Genomic DNA, 16,512 nt, shown 5'->3' on the forward strand with positions numbered 1-16,512 from the left:
AACTATGTGGTTAATGGTACACAGGAAGCATACAGAGAAGATGGCAAATAATCCTTTGAGCTGGTACATGAAGCTTCAATCTTGAAAATAGATTTCCTGTGCCACAAGAATCTGGAACAAAGGCAGCAAGTGAAAAACCTGCCGAAGTATTTGGAACGGAGCAACAAATGTGGATTATAATTGTTGGATGTGTGGAATTGAAGGCAGTTGCAGAAATATATGCAGATACACCACTACTACTTGTAAAAGGTGACTAAAGTCACATCAGATGAGTTAGCTCGAGAGGCTGGGGTATACCCGGAAAACAACCAATCACAGTATAGAATTGGTAGTTAATACTGGAATCAGTTCAGTAACACCACTGTGATGAAAGATCATTAACCTGAAAAGTCTCTCCGTCTCCACAAATGCTGCTATGTTTATTTAATACTGAAATCAGTAATATCTCCCTTTGCTGGAGATATCTTTACTGCAAGCAGCAAATTTTGACAATAATTAGTATCCTTCATTTCTAAAAAAACAGAGATCTGAAATTCATCTCAAAGGTTTCTTCCCACACTATTTCCTGCAGCAGGGTCTAGACTCATTAGGGTCTAGACTTGCTCTCCCCAACCTATTTCTCACGTATATGACAATCCTTATATCACAACCATCAGATTCCAGACTTGTATCAACACCTTTATGTCACCATCACCACTCGAACTCTCCACTGTTCTATTTGACCTGTTGCTTACACTTTGGAGGAGCTGAACTACCAACATCAGGAGGAAGGCCAACTTTCACTTTGCACAGTCCATAAACGTGAGACCGTCCAAAACATGGATGCCTGACATATTAACTCACTGCTGAGCTCATTGACTTAGGTTTCTGCCCTGGCAAATCCACAATTTAAAAAAAAAGATCATTTTCAAATCCTTCCACATTCCCATTAGTTCCCACCTATAAAACATCCTTCATTCCTCCATTCATCCGAGTTTGCAAACTTCCTGTAATTTGTTTAATATTGTTTGAGTTCTGATTAGTTTAAACAGAGTAAAGTTGCACTCATTCACAATATTATAGTGCTACAGCGGGGTTAATTTGATGATATTGGTGTATTTCAATTATCAGGAAATACAATCGCTATCTACAGTGGCTTGCAAAAGTTTTCATACCCCTTGAACTTTTCCACATTTTGTCACGTTACAACCACAAACGTAAATGTATTTTATTGGGATTTTATGTGATAGACCAACACAAAGTGGTGCATAATTGTGAAGTGGAAGGAAAATTATACATGGTTTTCAAATTTTTTTACAAATAAAAAACTGAAAAGTGTGGCGTGCAAAAGTATTCAGCCCCCCTGAGTCAATACTTTGTAGAACCACCTTCCGCTGCAATTACAGCTGCAAGTCTTTTGGGGTATGTCTCTACCAGCTTTGCACATCTAGAGGCTGAAATGTTTGCCCATTCTTCTTTGCAAAATAGCTCAAGCTCAGTCAGATTGGATGGAGAGCGTCTGTGAACAGCAATTTTCAAGTCTTGCCAGAGATTCTCAATTGGATTTAGGTCTGGACTTTGACTGGGCCATTCTAACTCATGAATATGCTTTGATCTAAACCATTCCATTGTAGCTCTGGTTGTATGTTTAAGGTCGTTGTCCTGCTGGAAGGTGAACTTCCGCCCCAGTCTCAAGTCTTTTGCAGACTCTAACAGGTTTTCTTCCAAGATTGCCCTGTATTTGGCTCCATCCATCTTCCCATCAACTCTGACCAGCTTCCCTGTCCCTGCTGAAGAAAAGCATCCCCACAGCATGATGCTGCCACCACCATGTTTCACAGTGGGGATGGTGTGTTCAGGGTGATGTACAGTGTTAGTTTTCCGCCACACATAGCGTTTTGCATTTAGGCCAAAAACTTCAATTTTGGTCTCATCTGACCAGAGCACCTTCCTCCACATGTTTGCTGTGTCCCCCACATGGCTTGTGGCAAACTGCAAACGGGACTTCTTATGGCTTTTTTTCAACAATGGCTTTCTTCTTGCCACTCTTCCATAAAGGCCCGATTTGTGGAGTGCATGACTAATAGTTGTCCTGTGGACAGATTCTCCCACCTGAGCTATGTATCTCTGCAGCTCCTCCAGAGTTACCATGGGCCTCTTGGCTGCTTCTCTGATCAATGCTCTCCTTGCCCGGCCTGTCAGTTTAGGTGGACGGCCATGTCTTGGTAGGTTTGCAGTTGTGCCATACTCTTTCCATTTTCGGATGATGGATTGAACAGTGCTCCGTGAGATGTTCAAAGCTTGGGATAATTTTTTATAACCTAACCCTGCTTTAAACTTCATCCTTGACCTGTCTGGTGTGTTCCTTGGGCTTCATGATGCTGTTTAGAAACATAGAAACATAGAAATTAGGTGCAGGAGTAGGCCATTCGGCCCTTCGAGCCTGCACCGCCATTCAATATGATCATGGCTGATCATCCAACTCAGTATCCCGTACCTGCCTTCTCTCCATACCCTCTGATCCCCTTAGCCACAAGGGCCACATCTAACTCCCTCTTAAATATAGCCAATGAACTGGCCTCGACTACCCTCTGTGGCAGGGAGTTCCAGAGATTCACCACTCTCTGTGTGAAAAAAGTTCTTCTCATCTCGGTTTTAAAGGATTTCCCCCTTACCCTTAAGCTGTGACCCCTTGTCCTGGACTTCCCCAACATCGGGAGCAATCTTCCTGCATCTAGCCTGTCCAACCCCTTAAGAATTTTGTAAGTTTCTATAAGATCCCCTCTCAATCTCCTAAATTCTAGAGAGTATAAACCAAGTCTATCCAGTCTTTCTTCATAAGACAGTCCTGACATCCCAGGAATCAGTCTGGTGAACCTTCTCTGCACTCCCTCTATGGCAATAATGTCCTTCCTCAGATTTGGAGACCAAAACTGTACGCAATACTCCAGGTGTGGTCTCACCAAGACCCTGTACAACTGCAGTAGAACCTCCCTGCTCCTGTACTCAAATCCTTTTGCTATGAAAGCTAACATACCATTCGCTTTCTTCACTGCCTGCTGCACCTGCATGCCCACTTTCAATGACTGGTGTACCATGACACCCAGGTCTCGCTGCATCTCCCCTTTTCCTAGTCGGCCACCATTTAGATAATAGACTGCTTTCCTGTTTTTGCCACCAAAATGGAGAACCTCACATTTATCCACATTATACTGCATCTGCCAAACATTTGCCCACTCACCCAGCCTATCCAAGTCACCTTGCAGTCTCCTAGCATCCTCCTCACAGCTAACACTGCCCCCCAGCTTAGTGTCATCTGCAAACTTGGAGATATTGCCTTCAATTCCCTCATCCAGATCATTAATATATATTGTAAATAGCTGGGGTCCCAGCACTGAGCCTTGCGGTACCCCACTAGTCACTGCCTGCCATTGTGAAAAGGACCCGTTTACTCCTACTCTTTGCTTCCTGTTTGCCAGCCAGTTCTCTATCCACATCAATACTGAACCCCCAATGCCGTGTGCTTTAAGTTTGTAAACTAATCTCTTATGTGGGACCTTGTCGAAAGCCTTCTGGAAGTCCAGATACACCACATCCACTGGTTCTCCCCTATCCACGCTACTAGTTACATCCTCGAAAAATTCTATAAGATTCGTCAGACATGATTTACCTTTTGTAAATCCATGCTGACTTTGTCCAATGATTTCACCACTTTCCAAATGTGTTGCTATCCCATCTTTAATAACTGACTAGCAGTTTCCCCACTACCGATGTTAGACTAACTGGTCTGTAATTCCCCGTTTTCTCTCTCCCTCCCTTCTTAAAAAGTGGGGTTACGTTTGCTACCCGCCAATCCTCAGGAACTACTCCAGAATCTAAAGAGTTTTGAAAGATTATTACTAATGCATCCACTATTTCTGGAGCTACTTCCTTAAGTACTCTGGGATGCAGCCTATCTGGCCCTGGGGATTTATCGGCCTTTAATCCATTTAATTTACCCAACACCACTTCCCGGCTAACCTGGATTTCACTCAATTCCTCCAACTCCTTTGACCCGCGGTCCCCTGCTATTTCCGGCAGATTATTTATGTCTTCCTTAGTGAAGACGGAACCAAAGTAGTTATTCAATTGGTCCGCCATATCCTTGTTCCCCATGATCAACTCACCTGTTTCTGACTGCAAGGGACCTACATTTGTTTTAACTAATCTCTTTCTTTTCACAAGAATGTTTGTTCACTAATGTTCTCTAACAAACCTCTGAGCCTTCACAGAACAGCTGCATTTATACTGAGATTAGATTACACACAAGTGGACTCTATTTACTAATTAGGTGACTTCTGAAGGCAATTGGTTGCACTGGATTTTATTTAAGGGTATCAGAGTAAAGGGGGCTGAATACCTTTGCACGCCACACTTTTCAGTTTTTTATTTGTAAACAAATGTGAAAACCATGTATAATTTTCCTTCCATTTCACAATTATGTGCCAATTATGTTCATCACAAGGATTTCCACTTACATCTGCGGACAGAAGTACAGATCTGAAATGCTTACTCTGCTTCTCTTTCCGCAAATGTTACCTGACCTCCTGAGGGTTTCCAACATTTTCATTTTTATTTCAGTTCACCAGCAGCTGCAGATGTTTCTATTCCATGTACATTTAATTTTAACGTCATTAATTGTAATCACCATTTCTTAATTTAAGCATCTTTTATGTCCTCTTACAAGTAACTGGCACTAATCCCGTAAATGAGATACAGGCATGAACTTCACCTAAAGGTTTGGTTTCTTTTGCAAATTAGTGAGCGCCATTAGGTCATTTGATTGCAATGTTAGGGGATGGAAAGTTCTCCTGCAAGCATCTACCACCACCACCGTCACCACCCCTAAACCTCCCATACAATTTCTGAATAACACTCAGAGTGGCAAAGCAACATTCAACAATTTAAATTGAGTAACATATCTCAAAGCACAAATCAAATCTGGAGCCCAGTGCTGTGTAATAAGGAATACAATTGCCTTGCAGGGCTTTTAGTCCCATAGAGAAAATCTGCCTTTGTGCATAGGAATTAAAGTAATACGTTTTATGATAATCACAAAATCAATAAATTCAATTAATTTTGACATTTAAATTCAAAAATAAAAGTCCAGCTGCAGGATAATAAAGTTAAAGACAATAGTATACAATTGCCCAGGCAAAAAGAAAATGGTGAGGTTTGCAGAATGATTTTAATTTATTTTTGACATACAAGATTATATTCTTGTTTTGGTTCCCAGTGAGTGAAGAATGTTTATTTGTCACATGTACCGGATTTGAACCAGAACAATGAAATTCTTACTTGCTGCAGCTTTACAGGGAAATAAGATATTTGCGATTCACATTACACTGAATGAACAGAGAAAGGAGGTAGTTTCAATAAGAAATCAAGAATTCATCTTCACAATGACTGTAGTGATATTGATATAATCCAAAAATAGATTGGCTAGACTGCGGTTGTAGGTTGGAGTTTTTCCACCATGTGTTGTTTCCCAAAATATCTGTTCTAAGTCCAGTCTGCCAGCTATGCCAATTCAGTTATAGAATGACTCAGAGGTCTCTACCTAGCATATATTTCCTGCCTTTGCTACTATTAATATTTATCTCATGTGGTGCTCAACATGACTCGCTATTCATCAACTGTCAGGTAACGTTAGATGACTGCCCATACCTGTTGACTGACATGAAATGTAAGTTTACCCCTCCCAAGACCACTTCCTTTCATTTCTATAATACTGCGTCACCATAATAGTAGGTCTATTCTTACGGTGTTAATAGACAAGACTGAGATGTAAATTAGGTTTTTATCTCAATTCTGATACACACCAAGAAGTTGCTGACTTTGCAGGGTTTCCTTTAAAACTTGGAGCACCTCTGTCATATCAGAATTTGAAGATAGGCACAAAATGCTGAAGTAACTCAGCGGCACAGACAGACAGGAGAGAAGGAATTTGTGACGTTTCGGCTTGAGACCCTTCTTCAGCTCAGTCTGACGAAGGGTCTCACCCCGAAACGCCACCCATTCCTTCTCGCTAGAGATGCTGTTTGTCCCGCTGAGTTACTCCATCATTTTATGTCTATCTTCGGTTTAAACCAGCATCTGTAGTTCCTTCCTACACATATCAGAATTTGAAGTTAATTCAGAGTGGTGCGTCCTGTTTATTGTTGTCATGCAAAGTTACAACTGTTTCAGAGAGCAGCTGATAATGAACCATTTTCCTATAGGTCTGTAGTCAGAGGTAGTAATGGAAGTTTATTTCTTTAAAAGATATAAGTGAACCAGTTTGCTTTTACACCAATAGAAACACCATTAAGGCCATTTTTTTAATTTTCAAATATAAATCCATCATGAATGTGCTGGCATATTAATTTCCAAATTATCATTGTAGTAGTATAATCACTATACCATCCCCTGATTTGCACATAAGAAGGATGACATAAACAGGGAAAAGCCAATAAAAATTGGGTTGGGAGATATGTAACATTGAATGACTTGGTTCTGGCAAGCTTGGAAAGTAAAGCGTTGCACATTGCTCCTTTGATTAAGGGATGTGGTTAAAGATTATAACACATAAAGGCTGTATGCAGCAGTCCGTTTTTCAAAAAAACAACTATGTGGTTAATGATACACAGGAAGCATACAGAGAAGATGGCAAATAATCCTTTGAGCTGGTACATGAAGCTTCAATCTTGAAAATAGATTTCCTGTGCCACAAGAATCTGGAACAAAGGCAGCAAGTGAAAAACCTGCCGAAGTATTTGGAACGGAGCAACAAATGTGGATTATAATTGTTGGATGTGTGGAATTGAAGGCAGTTGCAGAAATATATGCAGATACACCACTACTACTTGTAAAAGGTGACTAAAGTCACATCAGATGAGTTAGCTCGAGAGGCTGGGGTATACCCAGAAAACAACCAATCACAGTATAGAATTGGTAGTTAATACTGGAATCAGTTCAGTAACACCACTGTGATGAAAGATCATTAACCTGAAAAGTCTCTCCGTCTCCACAAATGCCGCTATGTTTATTTAATACTGAAATCAGTAATATCTCCTTTTGCTGGAGATATCTTTACTGCAAGCAGCAAATTTTGACAATAATTAGTATCCTTCATTTCTAAAAAACTAGAGATCTGAAATTCATCTCAAAGGTTTCTTCCCACACTATTTCCTGCAGCAGGGTCTAGACTCATTAGGGTCTAGACTTGCTCTCCCCAACCTATTTCTCACATATATGACAATCCTTATATCACAACCATCAGATTCCAGACTTGTATCAACACCTCTATGTCACCATCACCACTCGAACTCTCCACTGTTCTATTTGACCTGTTGCTTACACTTTGGAGGAGCTGAACTACCAACATCAGGAGGAAGGCCAACTTTCACTTTGCACAGTCCATAAACGTGAGACCGTCCAAAACATGGATGCCTGACATATTAACTCACTGCTGAGCTCATTGACTTAGGTTTCTGCCCTGGCAAATCCACAATTTAAAAAAAAAATCATTTTCAAATCCTTCCACATTCCCATTAGTTCCCACCTATAAAACATCCTTCATTCCTCCATTCATCCGAGTTTGCAAACTTCCTGTAATTTGTTTAATATTGTTTGAGTTCTGATTAGTTTAAACAGAGTAAAGTTGCACTCATTCACAATATTATAGTGCTACAGCGGGGTTAATTTGATGATATTGGTGTATTTCAATTATCAGGAAATACAATCGCTATCTACAGTGGCTTGCAAAAGTTTTCATACCCCTTGAACTTTTCCACATTTTGTCACGTTACAACCACAAACGTAAATGTATTTTATTGGGATTTTATGTGATAGACCAACACAAAGTGGTGCATAATTGTGAAGTGGAAGGAAAATTATACATGGTTTTCAAATTTTTTTACAAATAAAAAACTGAAAAGTGTGGCGTGCAAAAGTATTCAGCCCCCCTGAGTCAATACTTTGTAGAACCACCTTTCGCTGCAATTACAGCTGCAAGTCTTTTGGGGTATGTCTCTACCAGCTTTGCACATCTAGAGGCTGAAATTTTTGCCCATTCTTCTTTGCAAAATAGCTCAAGCTCAGTCAGATTGGATGGAGAGCGTCTGTGAACAGCAATTTTCAAGTCTTGCCAGAGATTCTCAATTGGATTTAGGTCTGGACTTTGACTGGGCCATTCTAACTCATGAATATGCTAACCATTCCATTGTAGCTCTGGTTGTATGTTTAAGGTCGTTGTCCTGCTGGAAGGTGAACCTCCGCCCCAGTCTCAAGTCTTTTGCAGACTCTAACAGGTTTTCTTCCAAGATTGCCCTGTATTTGGCTCCATCCATCTTCCCATCAACTCTGACCAGCTTCCCTGTCCCTGCTGAAGAAAAGCATCCCCACAGCATGATGCTGCCACCACCATGTTTCACAGTGGGGATGGTGTGTTCAGGGTGATGTACAGTGTTAGTTTTCCGCCACACATAGCGTTTTGCATTTAGGCCAAAAACTTCAATTTTGGTCTCATCTGACCAGAGCACCTTCCTCCACATGTTTGCTGTGTCCCCCACATGGCTTGTGGCAAACTGCAAACGGGACTTCTTATGGCTTTTTTTCAACAATGGCTTTCTTCTTGCCACTCTTCCATAAAGGCCCGATTTGTGGAGTGCATGACTAATAGTTGTCCTGTGGACAGATTCTCCCACCTGAGCTATGTATCTCTGCAGCTCCTCCAGAGTTACCATGGGCCTCTTGGCTGCTTCTCTGATCAATGCTCTCCTTGCCCGGCCTGTCAGTTTAGGTGGACGGCCATGTCTTGGTAGGTTTGCAGTTGTGCCATACTCTTTCCATTTTCGGATGATGGATTGAACAGTGCTCCGTGAGATGTTCAAAGCTTGGGATAATTTTTTATAACCTAACCCTGCTTTAAACTTCATCCTTGACCTGTCTGGTGTGTTCCTTGGGCTTCATGATGCTGTTTGTTCACTAATGTTCTCTAACAAACCTCTGAGCCTTCACAGAACAGCTGCATTTATACTGAGATTAGATTACACACAAGTGGACTCTATTTACTAATTAGGTGACTTCTGAAGGCAATTGGTTGCACTGGATTTTATTTAAGGGTATCAGAGTAAAGGGGGCTGAATACTTTTGCACGCCACACTTTTCAGTTTTTTATTTGTAAAAAAATGTGAAAACCATGTATCATTTTCCTTCCATTTCACAATTATGTGCCACTTTGTGTTGGTCTATCACATAAAATCCCAATAAATTACGTTTACGTTTGTGGTTGTAACGTGACAAAATGTGGAAAAGTTCAAGGGGTATGAATACTTTTGCAAGCCACTGTATATTCAAATTACATAGGGCCTTAGTGAGACCGCACCTGGAGCAGTGGGAACAGATTTGGTCTCCTCAACTAAAACAGAAAGGTCTATAATTTGCCTTAATATAATCGCAGTGAAGATTCACAAGAATATTTCAAGAGTTGGTAGTGAGACTTATAGTGAGCATCTAGAAGCCTTAGTTGAGTCTTGGGATGCAGACTAAAACCTTCAGCACTGAGAGGCCAAAGATTTTTATTTTCATTTCAGGGTAATAAATCTGTTGAATTTTCTATCACTTACTATTTCCTTTAATCTATGACCGCACTGAATGGCAGAGCAGGCTATAAAGGACTGAATGACCTGCTGCTACTATTTTCTATGTTCTATTCTTTGTTAACACCAAAAGGGTAGAAAGATCCAGGCTTTAATCTTGAAATAATTTTTTTCTTTCTTGAAATACCTTCATCATTGTTGATCAGATGATTACCTGATAAAGTCTTGAGTTTCTTTGGTGAAGATAGCAGTAATGTTCTGGAGTGTCTTTTGGGTCGCTCTGCTGATGATACCCTTTCATCCTCCTCTGAACTACTGTGCATAAATAATTTCTGGTCCTGAAGCACAAAAATTCAAACCAATTTTTCGAGCCAAATAGATTCCAATAATAGCAACTTGCTATATATTTGCTAGTATTCTCAAAGAGCAAAATTAAACCGAATCCTGAATAATCAGGAGCAAGAATAAGAATACATTAATGGTGTAAAGCAGTTTTACAAATGTACATCTTTCAACTAATTAAAACAAAACAGCGCTGCATGACATGATATTGACAAATTAGGCATTGCAAGAGTCATCAACTAATTATAAACTTCTCTGCAAAATTATTATCTTGTAAAAACACATTGCTTTGGACCTTCTGTGAATTCCGGGTGGGTGGGTTTCGGTGGGCGGCGCGACTCTCGTCAGCAGCGGCCTCTGCAGTCCGTCTGTGTTTTTATTATTTTTTATCTTGTTTTTATGTAGTTTTTGTTATTTTTTTTTGTCAGGGTATGTGGGTGGGGGGGGTGGGGTAACTTTAAAATCTTTCCCCTGCACGGGAGACCCGACCTTTTCTTTGTCGGGTCTCCGTTGTCGTTGGGGCTGCAACGTGGAGCGGCCTCCAGCAGGAATGACCTGGGGCTCCAGTTGTGGAGCTGCCGACTACTCACCGTCACGGGGCTGGCCGAGTCCGGAGCGGGTGGAGCTGTGGCGGACGCTGCTGTGACCCGACACCCGGAGATTCGGAGGCTGCAACTGCGGGTTTGGCGGACGGCGGCACCGGGAGCCCGCGGGTCCCTGCTGGGAGACCGCTTTTCGGGGCTTCCGCAACGGCGACTTCTCCCGCCCGAGTTGCGGGGTTGAAGAGTACCTGAGCGGGGCCTTACACCATCGCCCCGCGCGGCTTGGAATGGCCGCGGGACTTTGTGAGCGCCCGCCGGGGCTCTAACACCAAGAGCCGGCCGGGGGCTCCAACACCAAGACCTTGCATCACCCGGCGTGGCTTTAATGGCTGCAGGACATTTAACATCGCCCGCCGGGGGCTTTGACTTTGACTCTGACTCTGACATCGGGGGGGGAGAGTGCAGTGGAGAGATAAGTTTTTTTTGCCTTCCATCACAGCGATGTGATGGATGTTTGTGTAAACTGTGTTGTGTCTCGGTCTTTTTGTTTTGTAATGTATGGCTGCAGAAACGACATTTCGTTTGGACCTCAAGGGGTCCAAATGACAAATAAATTGAATTGTAATTGTAATTGTAATTGTTATGCACTATAAATGGTTTCTGTTTCCACAAAAATGTTCTCATTTTAGGCCAAGAAGAGAACCAATTGCTGCACAGTCAGAAAGCATCTGCTCACATCATTAACTTTCATCTATTTGAAACTCTCAAAATTCGGTAAAACTCAATGTCTTCTAGATCCTGGGTAGAAACAGTAAACAAACACAAGCAGCACAGTGGCACAGCGGTTGAGTTGCTACCTTCCAGCGCCAGATACCCAGGTTCGATCCTAACTACGAGTTTTCCCTGGATGCTCTGGTGTCCTCTCACACTCCAAAGACGTACAGGTTTGTAGATTAATTGGCTTCGGTAAAACTATAAATTGCTCCTAGTGTGTGTAGAATAGGTATTAATGTATGGGGATCGCGGTCGGCAGGGAGCCGGAGGGTCGAAGAGCCTGTTTCCTCGCTACATCTCTAAACTAAACAAGCCTGTGTTGACCACTGCCATTGATTGGATGGATATCTACATATGCACTTTGGCTTTTGGGTTCTTTAAAGTGAAGAAGGGCCAGGAATACCACCAGACAGATGTGGATAAATGAGTCAGAGACATACAACATGGAAAGTCACCAACTACATACCAACTTTTCCTCTCACATCCCCATCAACAATCCCCTCCACTCCTGCTACCCATCTACAGCAAGAGCAATTAACAGTGGCTAATTAGCCCACATAACCACATGTCTTCTGGCACATGGGATAAAAATCGGAGCACCCAGGGAAACCCGCATGGTCATAGGGAGAATGTACAAAGTCCACACAGCCAGCACCCAATGTCGGGATCAACCTTGGGTCTCCAGAGCTGTGAAACTACAGTGTTAACCACTGCAAGACCGTGCCACCTTGTAAATTGCTCTAACATATGCTTAACTAAAATTGTAACAGTCATTAATGTGAGGCAGCTTCACACCACTGAACAGACAGATGGTTTTAGATTTAGTACAGTTCAAAAATATAATGTCGTAAGATTCTTGCATGCACACTATGACCATATCTTCTGGAGTGAATTGCAAATTCTTGGGCACTAAGGTTTTGAACTGGTGACCTTACACAGATTTTTAAAATAACTTCATCATGGTTTATGATCTTGTGACTAGATCATGGTGATTACAAATATAATTTCTTTAACCATTTATTTATGTCCAGCTTCAGGGTGTACTCCACTGGACCAAACCTGGGAATTAAACATTCAAGATTGGCACCAAATATAGATACATAATTAAAAAATACAACTGGTGTGACTCACAAACATAGTACAATTTACAAATAAAAGGAGGATACCTATGTGCAAAAAATCTTATAATGCTCCCACTAAGGTAACCTGCACAAGCCGTAGACATTTACTACCCAAGTAGTAACCCAGAAACCCAAGTTTCTGTCTATGGAAACAATTTTGTGTAATAACACCAAAAGGGAGGATGCAAGTATCATTTGCCACATCATATGTATAATCCCCAAATCAAGTTTTGTTGTAACATTATAACCATAAGAAAAAGGATCAGAATTAGGCCATTCAGCCCATTGAATCTACTCTGTCAATTAAATCATGGCTGATCTACGTTTCCTCTCAATCTCATTCTTCTGCCTTCTCCCCATAACCTTTGAAGCCCTTCCTAATCAAGAACCTATCAATCTCCACCTTAAAAATACCCAGTGTATTGGGCTCCACAGCTGTCTATGGCAATGGATTCCACAGATTCACCGCCCTCTGGCTCAAAAACAATTCGCTTCATCTCCATTTTGAAGGTGCATCCTTTTATTCTGAGGCTGTTCCCTCTGGTTCTAGACTCTTCCATTACTGGAAACATCCATTCCATGTCCACTTTATCCAGGCCTTTCATTATCTGGTAGGTTTCAATGAGATCCCCACTCATCCTTCTAAACTCTAGCGAGTACAAGCCCAGAGCCTTGAAATGCTCCTCATAAGTTAATCCAATCATCTCCGGGATCATTCTCGTAAACCTCCTCTGGACCCTCTACAAACCCAGCACATCCTTCAGATATGAAGCCCAAATTTGCTCACAATATTCTAAATGCCTGATAAAGCCTCAGCATTACATCCCTGCTTTTATATTCTGGTCTCCTCGAAATGAATGCTAACATGGCATTTGCCTTCCTTACTACTGACTCAACCTGCAAATTAACCTTTCGGAAATCCTTCACCAGCACTCCCAAGTCCCTTTGCCTCTCCGATATCTGAATCCTCTCCACATTTAGAAAGTAATCTACGCCTTTATTCCTTCTACCAAAGTACATGACTGTACACTTTGCTATGTGTTTTCCCATTTGTAATTTCTTTGCCCACGCTCCCAACCTGTCCAAGTCCTTCTGCCGACTCCCTGCTTCTGCTCCCTGACACCACCTGCCCCTCCACAAATCTTTGTGTCATCCGCAAACCTGGCTACAAAGCCTTCAATTCCCTCATCCAGATCATTAACATACACCATTAAACGTAGTGGACCCAACATCGATCCCTTGGAACACCACTGGCCGCCAACCAGAAAAAGGCCTCTTAATTCCCACTCTCTGCCTTCTGCTAGACCATAAATTTTCTATCCATGCTTGTGGCTTGCCTCTAATACCAAGGGCTCCTAACTTGTTTAGTTCCTAATTACCTTATCAAAGGCCTTCTGAAAATCCAAGTAAATTACATCCACCAAATCTCCTTTGTCTATCCTGTTTGTTACCTCCTCAAAAAACTCCAACAGATTCGTCAGGCAAGATCTCCCTTAACATGCTGACTTTGGCCTATTTTATCAACTTACAAGCACCCAAAACCTCATCTATAATAATGGACTCTAACATTTTACCCACCACAGAAGTCAAACTAACCAGCCTATAATTTCCTTTGTAGGTAGACACAAAATACTGGAGTAACTCAGAAGGTGAGGCAGCAGCTCTGGAGAGAAGGAATGGGTGACTTTTCGGGTCAAGACCCTTCCTCAGACTAATGTAAGGGGAGGGACGGGACAAAGATAGAATGTAGTCGGAAACAGTAAGACTAGTGGGAGAACTGGGAAGGGGAAGGAGATGGAGAGAGAAAGCAAGGGCTATCTGGAGTTAGAGAAGTCAATGTTCATACCGCTGGGATGTAAACTACCCAAGCAAAATATGAGGTGCTGTTCCTCCAATTTGTGCTGGGCATCGCTCTGATAATGGAGGAGGCCCAGGACAGAAAGGTCATATTGGGAATGGGAGGGGGAGTTGAAGTGCTGAGCCACCAGGAGATCAGGTAGGTTAAGACAAACTGAACGGAGGTGTTCAGTGAAACGATCGCCAAGCCTGCGCTTGGTCTCGCGATATAGAGAAGTTGACACCTGGAACAGCGGCTACAGTAGATGAGGTTGGAGGAGGTGCAAGTGAACCTCTGCCTCGCCTGGTTAGATGGTTTGGGTCCTTGAATGGAGTCGAGGGGGGAGGTAAAGGGATAGGTGTTGCATCTCCTGCAGTTGCAGGGGAAAGTACCTGGGGAGGGGGTGGTTTGGGTGGGAAGGGATGAGTTGACCAGGGAGTTTCAGAGGGAACGGTCTCTGCGGAATGCAGAAAGAGGTGGAGATGGGAAGGTGTCCAGTATTGGGATCCTGTTGGAGGTGGCGAAAATGTTGGAGGATTAAATGCTGCATATAATCCTCCAACATTTTTGCCACCTCCAACGGGATCCCACTACTGGCCACATCTTCCGATCTCCACCCCTTTCTGCTTTCCGCATTTCCTAATTCTAGAGATTCATGAAAGATCACTACTATTGCCTCTACAATATCAACAGCTACTTCTTTCAGAGTCCTGGGGTGTGGTCCATCAGGTCCAGGTGACCTATCTACATTTAGACCTTTCAGCTTCCCAAACATCTTCTCCTCTGTAATAGTGACTGCACTGGCTTTTGCCCCATGATTCTTGAATTTCTGGAACATTGCTGAGGTCTTCCACTGTGAAGACTGATGCAAAAAACGTATTCAATTCATCTGCCATTTCTTAGTTTCCCATTACTACTTCTCCAGTGTCATTTTCCAGTGGTCCAGTTATCTTCTGTTGGCTTTTAAAAGCTTCCCAATCCCCATACTTCCCACTAATCTTTGCTATATTATATGCCCTCTCTTTCGGTTTTATGCTATTTTTGACTTCCTTTGTCAGCCATGGTTGCCTCCTTCTCCCCTAAGTAGGTTTGTTCCTCTTTGAGATGAAAAGATCCTGCGTCTTCCAGATTATTCCCAGAAATTCCTGCCATTACTGCTCCACTGTCATTCCGGCTAGGGTCCCCTTCCAATCAACTTTGGCCAGCTCCTCTCTCATGCCTCTATTAAACATAGCCATTATGCATTCCCACCCAACCAATATTTATATCTCAACCAAAATCACAGAAACAGATAATCTTCTCGTCATCTCAATTGTTGTTCCAGATTAGCCCTGCATGCGAACTGACTTTTACTGTTTTTTCTCTCTTACCTCCAATAGGAAATTCACATAACTGCTTTCCATATGAGGTAGGCATATGGAAAACAGTTGTGCGAGTTGTTCAATTCACCTTATAAATGTCAGATCTGCAAGGAATACTTTCACATCTAACATTATCAATATAATTACATTGGTGGACAGAATAATGGATCGGTTTCCTAAATACTTATTAAAACAGGAAGAACGTCTGACATAACTGGTGACTCTGCTGCTTTTCGCTCCTATCAGATTGCAAAATAGTCTGCCATAATACTTTTCTTTCTTTAATAAAATTTATAAAATTCATTATAATATTCTTCTTTCTCTTGTAAAATTTATAAAATGTATCATAATATTCTTCCAATATTTTAATACAGTCTATGTTGCCACTATTATTGTTTAAGACATAGTGAAATTTGTGCATGCATAATCTCAACAAACAAAATTTGAATAGATGGCGGTTTGACCAAATGTCGTTGGAAATTAATGCAAATTGGACTTTCTAATTCCGGGTTTTTTCCTGCTGTTACTATAAAAGATTATAAGGAGAACTCATATCAAATCAAATAAGCGAGTTCGGTATTCTGACTGCACATGCCCGGATCATAGGTCACTAGCTATAAAACAGTCTTGGCAACGGTGGTGCTGCATTGTGTGCAGGCTTGCGTTTCATCTAAGTCAGGGTGGGGGTCGGGGTCGACTCTCCGTCTTTTGGCTTAGATCAAGTGAAGTTTCCGTTCTTACCTGGCAGGGGAGAGACCGTGCTCAAAAAGGCGGTTCTCCCAGGACGGATCAAGTGTAGTATCTGTTGATACTTGAGTAAAAGAGACTGTCTGTTCTTATCAGAACAGTTCTGGCGGTCCTATCGGGACAAGGGTCGTGGATCATGGATCCACATTGGAGGTCGCGTCGGTGACGAGGAGTCTGTCAGTTGCTGGC

General features: G+C 42.1%; 1 protein-coding gene across 4 annotated transcripts in view; it reads right to left on the minus strand.

Moving 5' to 3' along the window:
* Positions 1–16,512, minus strand: part of setdb2 (SET domain bifurcated histone lysine methyltransferase 2) — an 87,859-nt gene that overhangs the window by 5,020 nt on the left and 66,327 nt on the right. For all 4 annotated transcript variants that reach the window (XM_033032817.1, XM_033032818.1, XM_033032816.1 and 1 more), the window contains one exon: positions 9,787–9,937. In XM_033032817.1, the coding sequence (XP_032888708.1) occupies positions 9,787–9,937 (151 nt within the window). The remainder of the gene's footprint in view (positions 1–9,786; positions 9,938–16,512) is intronic.

The sequence above is a fragment of the Amblyraja radiata genome, chromosome 14 (assembly GCF_010909765.2).
Source record: "Amblyraja radiata isolate CabotCenter1 chromosome 14, sAmbRad1.1.pri, whole genome shotgun sequence".
In the NCBI taxonomy this organism is placed as follows: domain Eukaryota; kingdom Metazoa; phylum Chordata; class Chondrichthyes; order Rajiformes; family Rajidae; genus Amblyraja; species Amblyraja radiata.